Source organism: Penicillium antarcticum, assembly GCF_028974205.1.
Source record: "Penicillium antarcticum strain IBT 31339 chromosome Unknown utg000009l_segment0_segment0, whole genome shotgun sequence".
NCBI classification, from domain to species: domain Eukaryota; kingdom Fungi; phylum Ascomycota; class Eurotiomycetes; order Eurotiales; family Aspergillaceae; genus Penicillium; species Penicillium antarcticum.
The window spans coordinates 3,612,386-3,634,499 of record NW_026695307.1 but is presented as its reverse complement, the minus strand read 5'-3'; the positions used below and the strand labels follow the sequence as shown (position 1 = coordinate 3,634,499).

General features: G+C 50.9%; 9 protein-coding genes across 9 annotated transcripts; 1 reads left to right on the top strand and 8 right to left on the bottom strand.

Moving 5' to 3' along the window:
* Positions 1–429: 429 nt before the first annotated feature.
* On the top strand, positions 430–874 carry N7508_009751 (uncharacterized protein; the record flags this gene model as incomplete). Its single annotated transcript, XM_058467814.1, has 2 exons — positions 430–447; positions 524–874. The coding sequence occupies 2 exons, from the start codon at positions 430–432 to the stop codon at positions 872–874; spliced, it is 369 nt and encodes a 122-aa protein (XP_058315660.1).
* Positions 875–1,345: 471 nt separating this feature from the next.
* N7508_009750 (uncharacterized protein) lies at positions 1,346–1,942 on the bottom strand (the record flags this gene model as incomplete). The annotated part of the gene is made up of 1 exon (XM_058467813.1): positions 1,346–1,942. The coding sequence occupies one exon, from the start codon at positions 1,940–1,942 to the stop codon at positions 1,346–1,348; it is 597 nt and encodes a 198-aa protein (XP_058315659.1).
* Positions 1,943–2,297: 355 nt separating this feature from the next.
* Positions 2,298–5,605, bottom strand: N7508_009749 (glycoside hydrolase family 35 protein; the record flags this gene model as incomplete). The annotated part of the gene is made up of 6 exons (XM_058467812.1): positions 2,298–3,628; positions 3,678–4,350; positions 4,398–4,914; positions 4,974–5,276; positions 5,336–5,412; positions 5,471–5,605. 6 exons carry the CDS (start codon positions 5,603–5,605, stop codon positions 2,298–2,300), a joined length of 3,036 nt encoding a protein of 1,011 aa, XP_058315658.1.
* Positions 5,606–6,323: 718 nt separating this feature from the next.
* On the bottom strand, positions 6,324–9,091 carry N7508_009748 (tRNA (cytosine-C5-)-methyltransferase; the record flags this gene model as incomplete). The annotated part of the gene is made up of 4 exons (XM_058467811.1): positions 6,324–6,609; positions 6,664–8,751; positions 8,819–9,015; positions 9,068–9,091. 4 exons carry the CDS (start codon positions 9,089–9,091, stop codon positions 6,324–6,326), a joined length of 2,595 nt encoding a protein of 864 aa, XP_058315657.1.
* Positions 9,092–10,438: 1,347 nt separating this feature from the next.
* N7508_009747 (mitochondrial processing peptidase) lies at positions 10,439–12,203 on the bottom strand. The gene is made up of 5 exons (XM_058467810.1): positions 11,991–12,203; positions 11,814–11,939; positions 11,682–11,759; positions 10,932–11,626; positions 10,439–10,882 (listed from the first exon to the last, which is right to left on the bottom strand). The coding sequence occupies exons 1-5, from the start codon at positions 12,138–12,140 to the stop codon at positions 10,492–10,494; spliced, it is 1,440 nt and encodes a 479-aa protein (XP_058315656.1). The 5' UTR covers positions 12,141–12,203; the 3' UTR covers positions 10,439–10,491.
* A 295-nt stretch (positions 12,204–12,498) lies between these two features.
* On the bottom strand, positions 12,499–13,467 carry N7508_009746 (SDR family oxidoreductase; the record flags this gene model as incomplete). Its single annotated transcript, XM_058467809.1, has 1 exon — positions 12,499–13,467. The coding sequence occupies one exon, from the start codon at positions 13,465–13,467 to the stop codon at positions 12,499–12,501; it is 969 nt and encodes a 322-aa protein (XP_058315655.1).
* A 1,410-nt stretch (positions 13,468–14,877) lies between these two features.
* On the bottom strand, positions 14,878–16,037 carry N7508_009745 (rRNA 2'-O-methyltransferase fibrillarin family protein; the record flags this gene model as incomplete). Its single annotated transcript, XM_058467808.1, has 3 exons — positions 14,878–15,588; positions 15,662–15,813; positions 15,950–16,037. 3 exons carry the CDS (start codon positions 16,035–16,037, stop codon positions 14,878–14,880), a joined length of 951 nt encoding a protein of 316 aa, XP_058315654.1.
* A 570-nt stretch (positions 16,038–16,607) lies between these two features.
* Positions 16,608–17,420, bottom strand: N7508_009744 (uncharacterized protein; the record flags this gene model as incomplete). The annotated part of the gene is made up of 2 exons (XM_058467807.1): positions 16,608–17,102; positions 17,157–17,420. The coding sequence occupies 2 exons, from the start codon at positions 17,418–17,420 to the stop codon at positions 16,608–16,610; spliced, it is 759 nt and encodes a 252-aa protein (XP_058315653.1).
* A 1,910-nt stretch (positions 17,421–19,330) lies between these two features.
* On the bottom strand, positions 19,331–21,681 carry N7508_009743 (CCAAT displacement transcription factor COY1; the record flags this gene model as incomplete). Its single annotated transcript, XM_058467806.1, has 2 exons — positions 19,331–21,501; positions 21,567–21,681. The coding sequence occupies 2 exons, from the start codon at positions 21,679–21,681 to the stop codon at positions 19,331–19,333; spliced, it is 2,286 nt and encodes a 761-aa protein (XP_058315652.1).
* Between the last annotated feature and the right edge of the window lie 433 nt (positions 21,682–22,114).

The window sequence follows — 22,114 nt, the reverse complement described above, 5'->3', positions numbered from 1 at the left end:
CATATATGCGTCAACATACAGTCTAGCGTTTGCCTAGCATTTTTTTTTTTTTCATTTTGGCTCTTGCATCTGCATTGTTTTTATAAATGGTTTTTCAAAAGTCATAATCAAGTTCTGAAACAAGACTCAAACATAAAAATTACCCTGATGCCTACTATAAAACTTGGTCCGGTCTTGGAACTGACTAAGCGTGCCGACCCCCGGAACTGCGCCACTTTCGCAACGATCTCTTCGGCTTTCTCCTCTCGAATCTCTCGAATCCTCATAGCGATCGCTCATTACACCCCAGATCCATACATAGTCCATACAAAGACATCCAACCCGGGCCCATCCACACATCAGCATCTACATCTGCACCCCAGATCAAAGATACACCCGATCGGCGCTAAACCCTCCACCTCCATAAAAGAACTCCACACCTCCCCAAAAATGTCCTACAACAAACCCGTATGTCGCAAGCCAATCCCCCCCCCCCCCCCCATATCCAATCCCAACGATACTAATTGATATTCCTCTGGTATAGACGAGTCCCCCACCCTCCTACGCGGGACCCTACAACCACGCCTCCCCCCCACCACAAGGCCCCAGCCCGGGCGCCGCGCAAGATTACTACGGCGGCGCCGGAACCCAGCAGCAGGGTTATTACCCGCAGCAGCAGCAGGGATATGGGTATCCGCAGCAGCAACCGCAGGGGTATTACAATCAGCCGCAGCAGCCTATGTATTATCCGCCGCAGCAGCAGGGCTATCCGCCTCAGCAGCAGGGCTATTATGCTAATGATCGGGGTAACCGGTCTGGTGGTGGTGCTGGGGGCATTTGTGCGGGTATAATGGCTGCTCTTGCTTGCTGTTGCTGTTTGGATATCTTGTTCTAAGGAGAAGAGGAGGGGGTTGTTTTGATATTGGGTTTCCTATGGTTTGCATATACTCTTGCTCTTGCTCCCTGTTGGGCTTGAGGGGGATTGGGCTTCCCTCGGTGGAGATTGGTTTTTGGTTTCTGTGTTCTCGTATATATCCTTGACTCTTTTGGCTTTTGTTGGCGCAAAACAGAAAACGGTGTTTGGGCTTGGTTTTTATTGTATCCTCGATTGTACTATTCACCCCTACTGTTGTCCTCGTTCTCGCACGCTATCACTTTCACTCTAAATTTTTTTTTTTTTTTTCTCTGTAGGGGTCGTTTTCATGGTAGCGTATCTAGAGCTTCCGTTTGCGGTAAGTAGCTATCAAGATCAACTACGAAGACAACTCATACTCCCAAGGTATAACAGAACAGCAATATATTATCTCGTCAAACATTAATCCATAAACATAAGGGTATCGACATAAACCATAAACCATCATCACAATCAGGACCTCCGACTATACTGACTCCCACCCCCATAAGCCAAAGGGTCAACATGACTAACGCCCCTCCGACTCCGTCTAGCAGGTCTAGGCGAAACATCAGAAGGAACAGAACTCTCCTCCTCAAGGACCTCAACAACATCTCCACCCCCAGAAGTAGAAGTAGCAAGCGACTCCTCAACAAGAATGCGATCATGCCTAGACGAAGGCCTGCGCCGATAACTATCACGGAACGTCTCCCGCTCCTCCATCACCTCGATGGTCTCACCGCTCCGGCGACGTCTGGACGGTCGTCGACTGCGTACTTCCACGATCTCTTCTTCGTCCATTGAGAGCGAGGAGGATACTGTTGGTGCCGCGCCGCTGCTACCGCCGCGTGCTAGTCCGCCTGGGTTCACCGCTAGGAAGAGGATGTACATGAGCAGCACGAAGCCTGCTACGCTGCCTAGCACTATTCCTACGACGGTTCCTGCTGCTGGGCTGGAGTGGAGCCGGCCGTAGGTTGAGGGGATGGAGATTGTTGTGTAGCGTTTTTGGTGGGAGGTCAGGAGGTGGGAGGGGAGGTCGTTTGGGTGGGTGAGGGTTGCATTGGATGTCATGTTGTTTGTTTGAGCTCGATGAGTATGGTTGGTTGTTCTGTTGGAATTGGATTGAGGGGTTGGGCTGGGGTTCGACTCGAGCGAGTGGTGAGTCGGTGTGAGATGGGCGCTTAGAGGCCGATGTCACAAACGTGAAGTTGGACGTCAAGAATGATAGAAAGAGAGAATGCGCATATGTTACTCCGTAGTCATAATCGAAAAGGAAGGAAAGGAAGAACAGAAATGAAGAATCGAAGGAGGTTGGGGGGTGGCTGGGATCTGCGGAGAAGTGGATCTACGATGTATACAATTCACTTGACTGCAATTCTTATATTCTTATATATCCTTGCGAATACTATTTCACCAAGCCATCCAACTAATAAGCCCCCTTCCGCTTCGAATACTTCGGCTGCCCAGCTGCCTCAACCGCATCCAACGCAGTCAACACGGGAGTAGTATAATCCAACTCCAAATTCTCCACCTTAGCACCATCCTCTCCCTGAGCCCACAGACTCAAGGCAACATAGTTGCTCCCACGATAATTCAAAATACCCTCGGGAACCGGATAACTTGTCTGCGGCCCAATATTGTTCACATACTTACCATACTGGTAGCCATTCACATACAGCTGGGCACGGTACGCAGCAGGCGGCGCGGTACTATTTCCGAAATTGAAGTAGAGGGGTACATCCCAGCCCTTCTCGATATCGAGATCGAAGCTTGTGTAGTAGAATTTGATGCCGGGTGCTGAGAGGCCATCGAAGGGACTGTCTGATTTCCAATCTTGTGTAGGTGCTGAAGGCTGGTGGAAGCCCTGGCGTTCGGCGTAGAGACCGCCTTCGTTGAGCGGGCCGCGGACTGTGTCGATGTAGTCCTCGCCGCCGAGGTTGCCGGTTAGTTTCCAGGTAATTGCGTCGGCGGATTGACCGGAGAGTTCGTAGTTGAGGATACCGCGGGGCAGTTTCATTTCCTCTGAGCCGACTGTCCAGTCTTCGTTTAGACCCATGTTGTCCACGACTACGGTGAATACGTAGGACTTGCCCTTTGTTAGGGTTGGGAGGGTGTATGTGGCGTTGTAGTCGCTGTCAATCGAGATTCCCGCCCAGGATCCGATGTGCGTGGAGTTTAGCCAGACTGAGCTGCCAAATGCTGTGCCGCCTTGGGTGTGCATGAAGAAGGTTGTTTCATCGCCTGTCGCGGTGAAGTGGCCTCGGTAGATTAGGGTTCCTGTGTGGAAGCCGTAGTCGGATGAGTAGAGGGAGGTCGGGGTCTGCAGAGGGTGGACGCTGTTTGCTGTGTTGGCGAGGTCGGCAGCAACCCACTTGGAGTCGTCGTATGAGCTTTGGATCTCGGGGAGTGTGTCAATGGCCTTCCACTTCAGACTCTTGAGAGTGGGGAGCTTGATCTTAGGTGTACTGTATGCCACATTGCTGGACCAGATGCCGTTCTTATCGACTTTGACCTGGGCCTTCTTGCCGTTGATGACCAAGTTCTTTGCCTTGGATGGCGCACCGATCACTTCGATAGGTGTGGTGGCGTTAAAGTCAGCTGTGAGGTGAAGGTCACTGCCCTTTAGATAGGCAGTTCGCACAAGGTAGCCGGCCTTGACAATGACGGCCGACGCGGCGGCCTTTTGGGTGCTGTAGCCAGGTCTAGTACCTGACGCCGGGACCTGAGGAGCCCAGTAGTTGTATGCAGAGTTACGGTCTGATATAAGTTAGTATATGTAGTATGGCTGAAGCAAGAAGTTACTGACCAATAAGCAAAACCTTTAAGTCATCTACTTGGACAATTCGACGAGTGGTGGACACATCCCAGCCGATCACAACGGTCTTCCCAACTTGCTTGGTGGTGAAACCTGACGAGGAACCCTCGACAACAGATGCCTTGGATGTGGAGTTGACTGCCAGCTCGTGGTGTTCACCAGGGCCACCGTACAGCACAAGCACCTTGGAGTTGCCAACCTGGTTCCAGGTGAACACTTCAGCGGAAGAGTAGAGAACATTGGTCCCTGCAACATCATAGTCAACAACATGGATCTTAGAGTCACGACCGCTGAGAGTCAAGCTTCCACCAAGCTGTGGGATTGTGAGGGAGCCAGCGCTGGTAGAAACCTTGAGCTTGTAGTCGACTGAAGTCTGGCTTGAGTAGTCATTATGACGGACCACGAAGAACGAAGATGCTGTGCTGTTACCACTGAGCAGGGGCGTCACTGCAATATCGGATGATGTAGTGTACTCGGAAGTACTCAAGTCTCCTGGTGTTGTAAGCAGGTACGCCGGTGACGCCTTGACAAAGTTTCCAATCAACTTGAGCTCGCTGTACTTCTCGCGAGTGATATTGCGAGACTCTGTAATTGGAGAACCATAGTCATAGGATGTATAGCCACCAGGGTGACCAAGATTACCCCAGTTGGTACCACCAAAGATCTTTAGATGTTAGTTCATATTCAATGGCTGGAGCGTTGGTGTCATACCATGTACAGATTCAGGAAAGCAACCTTGAAGCTGAGGTTGTTCTTATAGAAAACTCTCTCAAACTCATGGTTCAGAAGAGCAGCACACTTCGTGAACCCAACGCCTCCCCAAGGATCAAATGCTCCACCTTGGAATTCAACCAGAGAGTACGGGGTAGAAGGACTCTGATCCATGTGCGTTTGATACCACCCTTTGGGCAAATTACCAGATGGCCAAGTAGAAGGGTTGGCACAGTCAAAGCCAAGAGGGTAGCTATCATGACCGTAGATATCGACCGCCCCCTTGCCAGTGCCAGGTGCATTGTGGCCACCAGCCCAGGCATCATTGCTAATCAGAGGGACGACAACACCAGCATTGCGTGCCTGGTCCTCGACATACTGCATGTAGGCTCCATCTGGGAAACCTTCATATCCGCAGCAGGCACCGCTGTATTCATTCTCGGGCTGATACAGAATGATTGGACCGCCATTTGTGATCTGCCCTTTGGCGATTGTCGCGGCGACTTTGGCAATATAGCTAGACAAATGTTAGTATGAACGTCATTCTCAAAGTTAGTATCATGGGCTTTGACATACTTATCAGTTGACTTTAGGTAAGCCTGATCGCTAGTTCGCAATGTTCCATTCACACGCTGAAGCCAACCTGGGAAACCACCACCCGATGCTTCGGCGTTGATGTAGGGACCGGGACGAGCGAGGAGATAGATACCAGCCTCCTTGGCAGCATCGAAGAAAGGCTCCAGCGCAAAGATTCCTTCGGCAGTATATTGCCCGGGCTTGCCTTCCAACAGATTCCAGTCAACATAGAAAGAAACGCAGTTGAATCCTAAAGCCTTGACCTTTTGGAAGACATCAATCCACAGAGATGGAACAGGCAGACTATACGGAATAAGAGTCAACAAGGATCCCTTCACAGAACAGCCACTCAAAGCACTCACCGGAACGGGTGGATTTCACCACTGAACAGCATGATCCTCTCGCCATTGACGAATAAAGAATCCTTGTCCCATGTCACCTACAGGAGCAAGTCAGGACAGTAATCCCTACCCATCAGCAAATTAAACAAAACTCACATATTTCTGAAGCAAAGCCCGCTTAACAGGATCCGGATGCTCGGTAATCGTCAACCCATTCAATTGATGGCTAATAGCAGCACCAGCAGCCTGGGCCGCCAGACAGGCAATAGCCCAAGTAGACGAGAGCTTCATGATCCCTCAACAGTTCACAATTCACAATCCACGCGGGGGAAGCAGAGCGTGAAGCGGGAAGAGGAATCCCCAATCCAGGGGCAGACAGACATTCATATAGAAGCAGCCAGTCGGGACATCATTGACCGACATAAGCAGGATCTGTCAACCATGCCATATGCAAACAATTCTAGCATTGCTGTTCTCCAGAGCTCCGTCCCTTTCGCCATTTGCAGGGGTCTTGAAATTGAGGGGTTGCAGCGTTGCATAGTTGCAAATTGTGGAGAGACACCAGCCTCACAGGGCAACCGGACCGATGATCCTTAAGCTTATTGCATGGAGAGAGGGGCACCGCCGCGATTTTTCCGCATATCGTATGGTTGGGCTTTAGCCTGAGGGTTGTGGTTGGTGAGGGATAGGGGTCCTCAGATCGGGGAAGTTAGTATACAAAGTCCGCAGGGATCTCTCCGGTGGCCAATATCGCCTTTGGGGCATTCTTCCGTTCAATTTCGGATGCGCAGGCTGCGGGGAAGCTGAAGGAATTTAACTGGTGCACTAATTATTGCTGCACTCAATATTGCTGCCGACGATTCCCCGGATCTTATGAGTGCAGATCCCTTGCATTAGAGTGAAAGGAAAAAGTGGGTGTGAAAAGAAAGTAAAGAAAGAGAGAAAATTCATGACATTGGCTTTTAGTACATTTCATGTATCCCGAGTTGCAGGTAAATAAGAGAGTCTATTAGACGGTGGTATTGAAACGGTCCTCCTCGTCGCCGTCCTTGGTGTATGTCTCGCGAGTATCCACCTGTTCCTGTTCATCTTCGCCCAGCTGGACATTCTCGCTCTTCATGGCTTCATCCTCTGCTCCAGCAGTAGGAGTGCTGTTGCCAGTCTTCTTCTGGGTGGTGTTAATAAGAGGAGTGGTGTCGTTGAAGATACGGAGCAGCATCGCGCGGCGGTCTTCCTTGGGAAGCATGAGGTTCAAAGAATGAAGAGAGCGCCACAAGGGCAGGACCATGCGCTCACTATAGTTTTGTTAGTCAACGCACAACTAGAAATAAAATGTTCAAAAAACTTACGTCAGGCCGTCTTCCTCGCCGGTGGGCTCAATGCGCAGGATACTGCATCCCATTTCGATATCCTTCACGCGCTCACCAATCTCACCAAGCTCCTTCCAAGCATCATCGTTGACCTTGGGGAACATTTCCACAAGAAGACGACGCAAGGTCTCCTTCTTGGTCAGAGTGACGGTGCGCTCAGGGCCCAGCCAAGGCTCGGCGATCTTGAGACCATCCGTTTGCATACGCCACCTGCAGACGTTCTCGCGCTGTGCGTCCTGCTTGACGAACATCTTCACGCCGCAGTGAACAAACTTCATACCCTGACCCTCGTTGGAGACGAGAATATCACGGGCCAAAGCACTGGTGTAGTAGACGGTCCGGGTGGGAAGGCCCTCGGCGTTACGGACCATAAAACGGTCACGGGGGAAACGCTCGGAAAGTTTGTAGAAGTCGTAGACAGGAACGAGCTCTTCGTGGTTGGGGTCAAGGTACTTGAAAGGCTCCTCTTGGCGGGGCCCCTTCTTCTTCAACTGCTCAGGAGCAGCGGACGTAGGTGTGCTGTCGTCAGCATCGGGAATTCCAGTTCCCATGGAGGGCGCAGGACGGTGGACTGGACGGTCACCGATGAGGACCTCGGTGCCATCGTCGAGCTTGGTGCGCTTGGCGGGAAGTTCCTCTTCAAAGTCACCTGCATCACGCTTGGGGAGAGAGACTGTAGTAGACTCGTCAAGAGTTGCAGAGTAAGGAAGCTGGTGAGTGGCCTCGGCAACACTGGCGTTCTTTGCGGCCTCCTCCTGAGCCTCGGGGTCGGGAGCGACCAGGTCGTCCAGAGCATCGAGCTTCTCCAGAGGCTTTCCATCCTCGCCCTTCTTGTCGAGCTCAGCGGCGAGAGCAGCAACGGAAGCCTTGGGGATGGAGTTGGTGTTCTCGGGCTTGGCGCGGATCTCAGAAGTCTTCTCGAGGACAGTAATGAAGAAACCACCGGTGTCCTGCTGGTGAGGGTAGACACGCATGCAACGGTCGAGAGGCAGATCAGCACCCTCGCCGGTGGGAGCGAACATGCCCTCGGCAAGTCGAGCAAGACCGTTGACACCTTCTTGGTCGCGGTGCTCCTCAACGTCCTTCCAGCTCTTCCACATACGGCCCTCGCGGTCCATCACCTTCCAGTTGCGCAAACCAGAAGCTCTCTTAAGGCCGGGCAGTTCGGCGCTGCAATCAATGATCTTGACATTGGCAGCACCACCGCAGCGCTCAATGGCACTGGCGACAACAGCCTCGTTCTCCACTGGGTTCAGACTGCAAGTGGAGTAGACAACACGTCCACCCACCTTCAGCATCTGCAGAGCACGGACCAAAATGCGGGCCTGGATAGAGTAGAGTCCCAAGGCATTGCCAGGGATCCATTCCTTCCAGACACCGTAATTCTTACGAGCGGTACCATCGCCGGAGCATGGAACATCAGCCAAAATGCGATCAAACTTCAGGTATCTGTTCTGAGTCTTGCCCTCGGCGTTGGTCGTAGGAGGCAACTTAATGGAGGGGAACATGGTGGCATCGTGGTTGGTGACAATCAGGTTAGGCGAGCTCAGGCGCTTCATCTGGTGAATCAGCATGTGAGCGCGCTTGTAGTCGCTGTCGTTGGCAATCAACAAGCCAGTGCTGCGGCCATCGTCGTTTAGTCCCTCGGGGCCGAGGGGCTCAGGTCCAACATCGCCCTTCTTGACCTGCTCAGCAACCTGCGCAACGGAGTCTTCCTCGCCAGCGTGAAGAAGCTCCATAAGCTGCGCAGACTTGCTGCCTGGTGCGGCGCACATGTCCAGCACGGTCATTCCAGGTCTAGCATCGATGAGGAGAGGAGGAATCATGCTGACAATTTCCTGACGACTGATATTTCCGACATCGGTCTCTGCGACGAGGAACTTCTGGAACGAGGCGAAAGGTGGGAATCGTCGAATGATGTTCTTGGGGGTGGTCATGGACCAAGCAAGCTGATCCGGGTACCACGAGACCGGGGTGGGAGGCTCAACGAATTGATCCTCATACTTGATGGAGGTGATCTCGGGAATGTGATGGTCCTTGAGACGTTGCTGGACAGCCAATGCGTGCCTGTAAAGTGCACAATGGTCAGTATTGCTTGGTCGCCACGAGGCGCAACAGAATAGTGATAACCTACCCTCGAGAACCTGTGAAACGGAAGCTGTTGGGAAGATCCTTCCTCATGGTAGCCCAGAAGATCTCTCTCTCCTCCTCCGGAAGAAATTCGGGCTCATTGTAATAGCGCTCGAACTTCTCGTTTTCTCTGCTGATATCCTGCCAGATAGAGCGTGTGCGGCCACTGCTGCCACCGCCGCCGCCGCGACCTCTACCGGACTGTATGAAAGATCAGTCTAGTCCCCTAATTGACACATACATCGACACATACCTTCTTGCCTCCTCTTTTGCCCATTTTTCAGATGTGATGGGATTTAAGACGTTTACTCCGAGCAAAATTGCCGCCAAAAAAATCTCCCCGTTATCATGCTTAGTCATCGCCGAACTGGGCAATCTAAAGCGGGATAAAGTTGGACGACAATTATACTCCTACTCTCTTTTCATGTTAATATGTTTGCCTTGGGCCTTGTTGAGTCTCTGGATCTACGTACTGAATGAATATCGAACTATCAAAGCCTCTGTGTTGGCCTTATCGGTACAGTGGAGTCTCGACTATGAACGGTTGGTCAGGCTACTACAAGTGAACCACTTTGCTTCTCTGGAAAGTAGTGGAGAAAGTCGAAGATGGAACCCGATGCAAAGAAACCTATGAACTGTACAATCGTTGCAAAACCATGACTTCCGTGTGACAACTACTGGTACCTAGTGAGTGGCAGTGTATACGCATTTCTGACCCTGGTCAGTACGAACAGCAAAGTTACTTAAGTCGCAACTCGGAACGTGAATAATGTATAGGAGGCAATGAAAATACGGCCTTGCTAGAGATAGTCATTTACGCCGTCTTTGCTGGAAATAATACTACATCGATCCTTGGCTCATCTCTTTGGGGAAGACAGGCTGATATCTCATCACATCTCACTAGAAGAACAAGCCAAAGTTGAGTGTTCACGATATCAGATCCATCTCGCAGTCTCCTTTGATTCTCTTCAGGCTCTCCCTAGGCTCTCCTCGGATTCTTCTCCGCTATGCAGCTTTCCCGGATGATGAATGCTTGATCTTCTGTACGAAGATCAATGTGCCGACGGTATCATGTAGCGCCACCATGCTGCAAGCTTGAGAAGCTACGAGTGATTCCTTTGACGATCTTCATCAAAATCCCGATGAATATCGAAGCTCCTATCAGCGCAAGACCTCCCTTGAAGCAACGGACTGATATCACGGGCCAGCAAATGAAGGAACATTCCTGGAGTGGAACAATATAAAACCTAAAAATGATGCAGAAGTTCGATTAAGGGATATATATGTATGGATTGGACAGGCAATCCAGTCGTAAAAAGGCTCAAGCGATCATAAAAATAAATTGCTGGGAGTAGGTGGAAAAGGATTAGGAAACATGATGTTTGATATTGCAGATACATGCTGTCAAAGCACACATGGCTTTACTGCTACAGTACAACTACACTGCTATACAGATCCAAATAGAACAAACAAAGGAGATAATTGGTGCGTTTGCGGCCTCAGCAACAAACGATAGTCTACTATGGCAAACCATTAATTGCTATTTCACACACAGAATTTGGGATCTAACAGCCCAAGGCAAATGATTGATAGTACATTCAAACCAAAACCACCGAGATATCCACGACGGGATATTCAGCAGTCATCTTTCACAACGCGATCATACTCTAGACAAGATTAAGAGATCATGCGGGACATGTCTCCACGGATGCGCTGGTAGTCGAGGATACCCTCGATGCTGCCGACGGCGCTCATGGCGAGGTCCTGATCCCACAGCTTGCGGGTGGCGAAGTCCATGACGTCCTTCTCGGTGATCTGGCTGACGGTACGCTCAATGTCCTCGGCGCTGAGGCGGCGGCCGGTGGTGATGATCTGGCGGCCGATGTCCTCGGCGACGGCAGTAGTGCCGTCGAGGGACAGGAGGATGGAGGCCTTGAGCTGGGCCTTGGCACGCTCAACCTCGGCGGAGGTGACGTTGTTGCAGAGGCGAGACCACTCGCGGAGAGTGAAGTGGATCAGGTCATCAAGCTGAGTAAGGTTCTCGCTGACGAGGTAGATACCCCAGAGACTACATCAAGTTAGCGCGTGTAACCAGTTCTATATATCAATCAACTTACCCGGTGTCGCTGTAGCTGGTGGAGAAGCTCATGAAGCTGTTGGCGAGGTTGTGGTGGCTGACGTGGGAGCTGAGCTTGCTGCCGAGGAAGGGGGACTGGCCCATGGCGCGGTCCCAGTTACCGACGATGGCCTGGGTGACGAGAGCGGTGAAGTAGTCATCGTCCTTCCAGCTGACACCCTCGACGGCGAGAGCGATGTGAGCGGAGGGGATGGTGTCGTCACGGAGACGGACCTCGGAACCAATGAACTCGGGGGTGCGCTTCTGCTCGGCAGTGAGGGCAAGGGCAGCGGAAGTAGGGGCCTTGCTGGGGAGGGCACCGAAGTGCTCCTCGGCGAGGCGGACGAGCTGCTCGTGGGGGATACCACCGGCACCGACCAGGACCATGCGGTCAGCAGTGTAGTTGGTCTTGATGTAGTCGGTCAGGTTGTCACGGGAGATGGTTTGGATGTTCTCCTTGGGGCCGAGGATGGTGCGGCCAAGGGGCTGGCCCTGGTAAGCGGTGGCGTGCAGGTGGTCGAAGACGACCTCCTCGAGCTGCTTGTCAACCTCTTCCTGCTCGCGCAGGATCACGTCACGCTCACGCTCAATAGCACCGGGCTCGAGCTTGGAGTTCTGAAGGATATCGGCGAGGATGTCGACGGCCTTGGGGACATCGTTGTTGAAGGACTTGGCGTAGTAGACAGTGTTTTCACGCTATATTCGCTATTAGTATTGATCCGATGGGTTGATGGATGGTTTCCGGTCGTACCGAAGTGTAGGCGTTGAGGTGAGCGCCCATGTTCTCAATCTCAAGCTCCAATTGGTGCTGGGAGCGCTTGTTGGTGCCCTAAATATATTCATCAGAAGATCGTTTCGAGGATTGAGTTTGAGGGTGTCGGACCTTGAAGGCGAGGTGCTCGAGGAAGTGCGCGGTTCCGTTGGTCTTGTCAGTCTCTGCCCGGCTACCGGCATCGATCCACACGCCGACCGTGGAGGTTTGAGCCCATGGCGAGTGATCAGTGGCAATCTAGGAAAAATATTAGCGAGTCGATGATGGCATTGATAAGATCGGACGTACCGTAAATCCGTTGGAGAGGGTGGTAGACTGGGTGGTGGAAGGCAGCGCAACCGGCGACGCAAAGCCACGCTTCACGGGCTGGATGGACTTAAGAGCCGCACGGCTGCGGAGAGCCTGGTTCAGGTTGAAAGCTAGGCGCCGAGAAGCCATTGAGAACGACTTTTATAGGTGGGAGGGAGGAGAAAGGGGGAGAGATGTAGAAAAGAGCTGATGGAGACGCCCTGAGGTTGAAGTTCGGAAGTCTGAAATTGTTCGCCTTCGCCAGCCAATCACATGACCCGCTTTTCCAAACCGCCCTTCCCATCCCGAATACTTCCTTGCGCTGTCATTATGGGGCAAAGAGAGTGTTTATGATCTCAATGGCTTGGATTTATGATTTATGAGGTGTGGGGACTATATTGTATGGCTTTTTCAACTTCATCTCCCCAATTTTTCACCAACATCTCTCGATCCAATTTCATGTCTATTGATTGGCTACATCATACGGAGTACAGAGCATCAAGCCTTCTTATACAAATCGACTGGCAAACTGTCGAATATTATCCTCCATCGAGATATCAGCCGAGAATCCCAATTTGATAGCACGCGCAGTATTAAACTGAGGAGTCCATGACTGCACAATCTTGTCGGTAGCAGCATCATATTTCTCTTCAACAAGAGCCCGACGCTCCTTACCACCGACCTCGAGCAGCGCATCCAGCATCTGCTGAATACTTACCTTTAATCCAGGCAGATTAACAGATCTGGACTCGCCAAATGCCTCCTTAGGAACAGTTCGGGCATGGATCAAGTTCTTGATCACAGTGTGCGGCGAGCAAATCCACATTTCCGTCTCCTTGGCCACGGGGAGAATGGCTTTCTTGCCGTGGAATGGCTCACGGATTATATCACTCGCGAAGCTGCTAGCAGCCTGTGTAGGCTTTCCAGCTCTGACTGTGACAGTAGGAAGACGCACGCATCGGCCGTCTAGGAATCCTCGGCGCGAGTAGTCATTCAGTAGAGTCTCAACAATCAGCTTCTGTGATCCATATGAGGATGAGGGCACAGGCGGGAAATTGGTCTCGTCAATGACGAATCCTGGGGCTGCAGGGCCGTAGACTGCCAATGAGGATGTGAAGACGACCTTTGTTCCGGGCATGGTCTTGCGTAGCCGGTCGAGAATGTACCGTACTGAATCGAGGTTAACTCGGACTCCCAGCTCGAAATTGGCTTCTGAGCCGCCGGACATAATGCCGTGGAGGATGTAGACTGTTTCGTAGGGACGGGCTTCATTGATCAATTCGTCGACTTCTTTGGGTGAGGTGAGGTCTGCCTTGACTGTGCTCAGGCGGCTTGCATTCTGTGCAGCTGACTGTGGGATCTCGGGCTCGACCATATCGGTGATGGTCACTGTTGTTGTAGCTGGTGTGCTCGCGAGCAGGCCCGCGGCCAATTCCTGGCCGACGTAGCCCCCAGCTCCGGTGATAAGGATGGACATTTTGAAGGTAGTTCCTATTGATTATAAGTTGGAGTCAAGGATATTAATACAGAGAAATAATTATGTAGAACTAGAAACCAGGCATCCGTTCAGTCCTTATATAGTCGCCCACGCTTTGCGGGGTTGAAGCGGAGTCCATCTCTTCCCCCACGGTCCAACTTGAACATGGTGTCTCTCCGCCAATAATACAACCGTGTTGCACTCAGTTGGTCATTTGAGCTACGTTCCACGCATCAATTCCGAGCCATTTTGGGTGATTCTCGGTGAGATATCCGATTGCCGGGAGGCCCGGCGCAAGTCCGAGATGACTACGTGTGAGAGCAACATTTAGCCCTGATCACCTCTACACTAGATAGCATATTTTTTTTCCTGTTTGATTTTGCTTTGTGGAGTTAGAATATACCAGAAAAGCAGCTGGGCCGAAAGTAATCTGACATACGCTGGAACGTTAGAGGTAAAGATACTTGGAAATATAGGAACAAGTAGAGAGAAGTCCTCTTCTCATTATCATGCTTAATTGACCCAGCAAAGTCCTTTTTCTGTGGCGGATTTGACTGGAAAAACAGGTATGACATGGTGTGAAGTGTTCGTGCTGTCTAATTCAACGAGCTATATATCATCCATGGAGACATCAATCTCAAGCAAACAATCAGCTTGAACTGGTTGCCCGCAGAATATTTTTCTCCACCGTCTCGTGGCAATTGAGAAGAGTATTTACTTCGAAAAGTACTGTCGAGTCAGGTTGGCATTTTAAAAAGAGTGTACCGCGAATTCCTTTCCGGGTGTCCGAATCGATTTCCATTGTTTGTTCTATATCGCGCTCTAGCTCTGTTACTATTTCAAAAATGGTTCTGGATTCTCAAGTGATTGTAGGATCTGCTGAAGAATGTAGATGGGGAATGTAACTAAGCGGGGAGTTGAGGGGTGACCGGGAATAGTATCATTTGGTTATATCGGACGGTTTCTACGTAGGACGTTTGTGTAGATTAAGGGTCTACACAACTCTTAAGCGCAGGTGCTGACTTGTCTCTCGATGCTGGGTCCTATATGAAGTCAGGATCAAGAAAGCTTCCAATAATTGTAAAGAGACTTAGTCATTACCAACTAGCTACAGATACACCACGAAAGCATAGAATGGCTAGCATGGCTGGGAATCACTTGAATTGGTCACTAATTACTGTGGATATCACACTTCATCCAGAGCCATCTCATCACCTCAGATCAAGACAGAGTGACACATTCCAGCGTGTACAATTCGAAAATGGAAACTAAATTTTGAGACGCAGCCAAAAGTACATGGGCAGTAAAAACCTGTCACAAGAAACGGGAAACAATTCGATACATCACAACACGAGACGCCGAGGAGAACATCAAAAGGGAATGGACATGACCAGAGATTAAAAATCACCTTTATGCGGAGCGCTTGTACAAACCAGCGACGATACAGTGGTCACGCTCGAAAGGCTCAAGGGTCAGCTGCTCCTTGGGCTTAATCTTCTCCTCGCGCATCTTCTGGACCTCGCGGGCGAACACAACCTCGGGCTTGGCTGTGGAGTCAATACAGTTGGCCTTGACGGAGACAATGACACCACCCTCGTCCTTGAGGAACATGTGGGCGTTGAGACCAACAATACGGGCCTGGTCGGGCTGGGCAACATCGGCGAAGATGACATCGACCATGGGCACGAGCATACGGTAGCGGAGGGGGTGACGGGCATCCTCGACAATGGGGATGACGTTGGTACGGTGGGTAGCCATGCCAATCAGATCACGGCCAGAGCGGTGAGAGAACTCGACGGCGTAGACGTTACCGGTGGGACCGACGATATCAGCAATGTGAGAGACGGAGGTACCGCTGGCACCACCGAGGTAGAGAACCTTGGCACCGGGCTTCATGTAGATCTCATCGAGACCACCAAGAATACCAGCAGCCATCTTGGAACGGAAGGGGTTCCACACGCGGTACTCGATCTTGGTGACGGCACCGTCCTCGTTGGCAGGGCCCTCGACGGAGATGCGCTTCTCACCGTAAACGGCCTCACCAGGGGTCAAGTTCTTGGTGACGAGCAGATCCTCCTTGCCACCACGAGCGACGAAGACACCGGAGTGACGGTGGGGCTCCTATAGAAGAAGAAAAAAGGTCCGGTTAGCGGCTGATCCTGATGTCCCTGAGATTTTTTTTCTGAAAGCTTACAATGATAACCTTGGCACCACCGCGAGCACCGCCGCCACCGCGGGGAGCACCACGGCCACGGGGAGCACCGCGACCACCACGAGGGGCACCACGGCCACCACCACGGCCACCACGGCCACGGTCACCACCGCCGAAACCACCACGGCCACCGCCTGAAGAACTCGAATTAGCAAGATGAATTGAATTATGCCAGCAAGTCGATGTGCAGAAAGTGAGTGTCGAGTTGGTAGAACCACCGACACTAACGATGCGCAAGCTTGCGGCTTCGTAAGGATGGACTGAACAAACCTCGACCACCGCCACGTCCACGGTCACCACCACCAAATCCACCACGTCCACGAGGGGGACCACCACGGCCACGGGGAGCGAAAGCCATTGTATAGATTTTGAGGAAAACTCGGTTGGGAAGAGATAAAGGGGAGTAGGAGGTTGAGCTGTCGTTTCCGAAGGCTCAAACCGGTGTAGTTGGAAAATGGGAAGAAACGGTCCCAAGAGAGTCGAGGAAGGAATAAAAAAATTTGAGTGCAGATCCAAGTTTACTGGATCAAGCAGTTAGAACAGAATTGGCCGCTGACTGTTTGTCGGGTGCGGGTCGATACCGTTGCTGCTCGTTGATGCGGTCGAGATTTTTTTGCGCTTTGGGATCTTTCAGAAAATCAGAACGGCGCTAGTCTGCTTTGGGGCTAGCATGCTCTTCCGTGTGAATTCATCACGTGAGAGACTGGCGCCGATAGCGAGATCACGTGGTACGTCTTAGCCCTGCATGAAGTTGTTGATGGATGATGGAATGTGGAAATAAAAAGTATAGTTATATTCCGTAAATAACGCCATATGTGCCCGTGGGTGTTGGAAATAGGTTGTAGTAAAAATTAAGACAAAGACCAGCCCGCAAAACTCATAATCGTAACCTCCCTCGAGGTCTATGTACAAAGCAAAAACATTCCAATCATTGCCCGAAGAAATAGTAGTTTGCAGAATATTGCATTTGAAATGTCTTAGGAAGCCCCTTGCAGGTCTTAGGGGATGATCCAGCAGCAGTGTCAACTCGATAGACACTCTTGTAGTTGCCAATGGTGCCATCAGTGGTAGTGAGGTAGAGCCAGGCAACAGCACCATACTTCCCAGAGGTAGCATCAGAAGGCGCAGAAATCTGATCTTGCTTCTTGGTCATGACAATTCCATCTTGCTTCTCTGGTGTAGTGTTGAGGTTGAATTCTGGAGTTGTTGCATCAAAGAAGAAATGATGTCCCATGAGGTCGATGTTGGCAGGGGGTAAAGAGGCCATTTTGTTGGTCGGGAGCGTGATCTTGTAGGCAATGCTAGGAAGCTTCTCGACAATACTTGGGTAGTTGGCTGCGAGGCATGTAGCATTGTACAGTCGAGCGACGGCTCCTGCTGCTACTGGTGTGGTGTTGGATGAAGAATCGGCGCATGTGTAGTTCTGTGTGCATTGTGAGTAATGATATCCAAATGGATAGTGTATATGTTTGCATACCTGAGTACCACGTCCAAGTGCAACATAGACTGGCTTCAAGCCAGTGGGTCCGGGTAGACCTGAGGCATACGAAGGAAGAGCAATCTTGGAGACATCGCAAGCATCTGGGGATTTGATGTTGTGCTTTGCGTTGCTGATGAACTGGCTGACTTTTCCGTAGAAGTCAGCCAGCTCATCTGACCAATCGTATGCATCGTCGAGGAAGCTTGTTGGGGCAGCAAGTGAGACTGCTGCCAAGCAGGTGATGAGAGAGAAGAGATGCATTGCTGACAACTTGTTATGAGCAGAGAGGGAAAGTTCACGGCGGTGTCCTTTTTGGATAGTATTAAAGGTTGCCCAGCAAGCCTTGAGTAGCACTCGGTTTGATATGAAGGAACGGGGTAGAGCGTGGTGAAGAAAGGAATGACAGGAGAGGGAGGGATTGACATGGTTCCATTCGGGTCAGAACAGAGATACATATAGATGCGATGTTAATTGCAGAATCCTTTAATTCAAGCGTGCATCAAAGATAGTAACACACATCTGACTCGAAACAATGCTGAATCTATAAACGGAAGGATCGATGCAACCTGCAGGTACTAGCAGGGATTGGGGCTCGACCACGGATTCTTATTGGTAGATCGACGCGCCCTGGGCTGCTTCCTCCAGCCTTACCTCTCTCTGATTTGTCCTCGGCCACAAACGACTTTGGATCAATCAGGGTAGCAGCGCGCTAAGCAAAACAACGGGGTTCCCCAATGGCGGTTCGGCAGAGCTACGAGCATATTAGGCCAATGTGGAGGGCTCTATTAATTCCCCGGGCTATTAATAAATCTTACTGAAGAGGAGTACATGTATACTAGGCGTTAAGATGTGCAGAATTATTGCCACTGTAGGCTAGTCTGCAGAGCTCCGGAGGTATTGCTGGGGTCATGATCCTTGAGCATTTGTGCAGAACTCGGGGAATTGTTGCAGGCATTGTACATGGGCTAATACTAGTACTTTTTTGTATCAGGTCAAATCTTCAGCCCTGCCATCGATTCGTCAACTGTCATCAGGTTGAATGTTCTGTCCTTGCACTCCAGGGCTTGTTGGGGTTCTCACGGGGGCTGGTTGAGGGGAAGAGGGGTTGGGCTCACTCCCCTTTGCAGTACAACGCACCGGCGCGTAGAAAACGCCAAATCTTACACCGGCTCCTGATCCGTCATTTCGCTTTAATTGACCTATTTCTGTGTTCCTGCTTTTGCCAACTGGCATTTCGGAACCGGCTCGTCTAACCGACCCAAGCCACCAAGATATATATACTTGCATGCACAGTGTCCCAACCAGATCGGGAAGAAATTGACCGGATCCACACTCATCTGACCGCACTAGTGGCATCCATATATGTTGTGGGGTATTTGATTGAAGCTAACATATTTTCAGTGATAGTTGGAAATTACCATATGAATATGAATATATACGAATAGACAGGAGTTGCTAGATGATAATGTTCAAGATTCCGGTACCTTACTCCATGAAGCCCGGGTGGTCTAGTGGTATGATTCGCGCTTAGGGTATTCAAAACCTAAGCACTCCTGCGCGAGGTCCCGCGTTCGATCCGCGGCTCGGGCCTTCAGTCTTTTTGCCTCTCCAGATTTGTAAACTGAATCTAGGAAGCTCTTTTTCTGGTTACTTTCTTTTCTTGAACCGTTCTGCCGAATGGTCTATTAACTGTTTTACCGGTAGAACTAGCTAGCTAGATAGGTGGATCTATAGATCCGAGCACATGGGCATCCAAACACACCCATAAGATTGGCATGGCAATGGACCTAAATAAAGAGAAATACACATTTGAGCGAAGGCAAAAAGTACACTCATCTATCTATAACTAGAAATGAGTCCAATTGATAGCTTGATCGACTGGAGATGACCATGTCACAAGAGCATTCATGCATAACACTCCAGGAATGACCAGCCCCCATGCGTCATTACGCAGAAATCTACAGTCGGCTGATGCAACATAGTCACAGACATACAGATAGATATATTTGCCAGAACTCAAATTTACACAGGATGCAGCTAGACCCACATCCAAGACTAGAGAGAGAGCGAGAGATGACATTCAACCCCGAACGCCACAAGATGATCCATAAAGAAACAAGGAAAAAATATGGAACTCCGATACCCTCGCTGTGAGAACAAGAAATAGAACATTAGTTGAATCCTTCTTGCTGCCAGTCATCGCCGTGCAGCTGCCCCGTGCCACTCCCTGTGCCACTACCACTTGCGCCAACAACCCCGTCTCCCCCGTAAGCAGCAGCGGCCGCACTACCGACGGCGCTCATAGCGCTATGCTTTTCAATCTCCGTCGTACTCATCATGTAGAGGACCACAAAGAGGAGGATGTGGAGTGCAAAGCAGTAGCCAGCGAATAGGTTGCGACTTGTTCGGTTTGCGAGGATGACACGCGTGAGAGAGAATACGATTCGCTCTGGTAGGCTCATGCGTTTGTATGCACGGGTCGATTCTCGACCTCGGAAGGCCGCGAAGGGTGAGATCCGGGCTTCGTAGGCATTTTGGTAGCGGTCGAGAGAAAGCCCTGATGGTGTATCGGTGGATGTGTACACTGAGGTGGAGCTGGGAGTGTTTGCATATGATGATGCCGATGTGGATGCGCCCTGGCCTCGGCTGTAGGTTGAGACGTATCTTGTCTTCTCATAGAGACCCAGATTGTCCTTCTGGAGAGATGCTATTTCTTGCCGGAGAGACTTGACGGTAGCGTACAGCTTTGACAGCTCCTCTTCAAGTTCGGCATTCTTCTTCTTGAAGCGGTCTCGTTGAGCTTGGATCATTGGTAGAAGTCCTGAGCCGCCACCGACGGCTTCTCCTGCGCGAATTGCATCCATGGTATTTGCCGATGCGGCTCCCTGGTCAAAACCGGAGATAATAGATGAGGTGGGTGATGATGCACCGCGGCGGGCAGAGTGAGGGTGTCTGGAGGTGTATGTTCCTGCAACAGACATTGCTCCGGAGGGGAACGAGTTTGCAGCCTCCTCTTGAACGCGAAGAAGATCGTTCTCAAGAGTGCTTGATAGGGTTCGAGACTTCTCGAGCTCTCCCTTTGAAGTGGAAAGTTCGCTCCGCAAGGTTTCAAGCTGACCTTGGATATCACGATGGGACACCCGCAGAAGAGTGAGATCATCTGTCAACTTCTTGTTCCGGGCCATGAGGAGTTGCTCTAGAGAGTTCTTGTCCTTTGCTTTAGCTGTATCACCGTTAGTCTCAGTCGCCGTGCCTTCAGCTCCATCTCCAGCATCACCATCGTCTCCTGCATCATCATCGTCTCCTGTTGCGAATTCAACGGATCGGATCATCTCCAGCTCTCGGCGGATCTCATCATAATCAGCAACCTTGGCTAAGCGTGAGCGCAGCTCCTCTTTCTCTACCGTTGCCTTTGATGCATTTCTCTCCGATTGAAGCAGCTTAGCCTCCCAAGCGTGTCGTTCGGAGTCTTTATCGAAGCGCGCAGCATCCAATTTCCGCAACAAAGAGGAATTCTCCGACTGGAGGCGAAGATATTCAGGGTCATCCTCGACAGAAACTGCAGCAGAATGAGAATGGGAGGCGGCCTGGGCCAGCTCGATACGCATTTGTTCATTGCGGGCCTCTACATCTGCTAGTCTTAAGCTTGTCTTCTCCAAGTCGGCAGAAACAAGCTCAAGCTCGGCTGCGGTAGCACCACTTCGGGAGCCATCATTATCATCGCTTTCGCCCTCACCTAGCCGCTGGGAGACTTCATAGCTTGCCTTGAGCTCCTTGATTAAGCGTTCCTGATTCTCCACCTTCTCTTCCAAGCTCTTCTCTTTGGCAGCCCAGTTATTCGTCTTTTCAGTCAAAACAGCTTCCCATGATGCCTCGATTTCCTTGGCTCGCGATTCTTGGTGCTCTTCCAATTTCTTCCGGGCAGCGCGTTCCTCCTGTAGGCGCTTCTCGGTCTCATCTTGCTGCTTGGTGAGACGATCCACCGACTTTTGCAATTGATCCCGTTCTGATGTAAGCTTCGGGACCGTATCTTCGGATAGAACGAGGGAGTCAACAGAAGCCTCGAGAAGTGGGTAGGGGTCTGGAGCCTCCGACAGTGACGAGTACAGCTGCAAGAACGATGATGACGACGTTTTGCCTTGGTTGGTCAAGAGATCGATGAAGGATTGATACGCCTTCAGTAGACCCTTATACTCGGAGAGCTTTGCCTCATCATCAAGCTTCTTATAGTCCTTTGTTTTCTGGGCGAGGTCCTTTCTCTGCACGAGTGCATCACGCTGCTGCTCGACGATGTCGGTAGCTGTTGTATCGAGTTTCGCGATTGTGTTGGCCAAGTCAATACCTGCGATAGGTCTAGATTAGCCCAGCCCACCAAAATAAGCGTAGTCTGTTGATCTGGCGACGTACCTCTCCAGGCTGCGATGGCGCGTTGAAACTTGTTGGTCTCCTCGGTCAATTTGCTGGATGGCATATCAGATTGGTCTTGGGAAACCAAGCCCTCTGTAATGGCAAAAGAATCCATTGTCCCCAGTCTGCACACCCCACATCAAATAGCTAAGGGGAAAGTTGGAGATCTGTTATCGCGAACAGGACACGCGGCGCACGGGCCGATATTGTTCCGGTGTATAGGTTAGGGTCCCTTGTATGAATATGTGAAAGAGGGAAGGGAGCTGGATTCAAAAGGAGTGTCAATGAACATATGTGCAATGTGTTTAATTTACACCCCTAAGATGACAGCCGTTGTCCCGAGGTAGTCGTGCGAAGCTGAGTGGGCGATAACGGCCAACCGGACATATATTGTGGTTACCGCCTTGGGTCTCATCAGCTCATCTTTTGGTATTCACCAACCAGGCAACAGTCTAGGGATATGCTTGATTTGACTAGAATATAAAAAAATAGGAACAGGAAGGCATAAAAGCTATAAGAATTGAATTGAATAGAAAAGTGGTTAATAC

What these genes read in the sequence shown, in the direction of transcription:
- N7508_009747 (XM_058467810.1), bottom strand. Translation starts at nt 12,140, where the DNA reads ATGGCTTCTCGGCGCCTAGCTTTCAACCTGAACCAGGCTCTCCGCAGC. An exon ending in CCCTCTCCAACGGATTTACG is followed by an intron (nt 11,940 to 11,990) that starts GTACGTCCGATC and finishes TATTTTTCCTAG; the next exon opens with ATTGCCACTGATCACTCGCC. An exon ending in ACCTCAACGCCTACACTTCG is followed by an intron (nt 11,627 to 11,681) that starts GTACGACCGGAA and finishes TAGCGAATATAG; the next exon opens with CGTGAAAACACTGTCTACTA.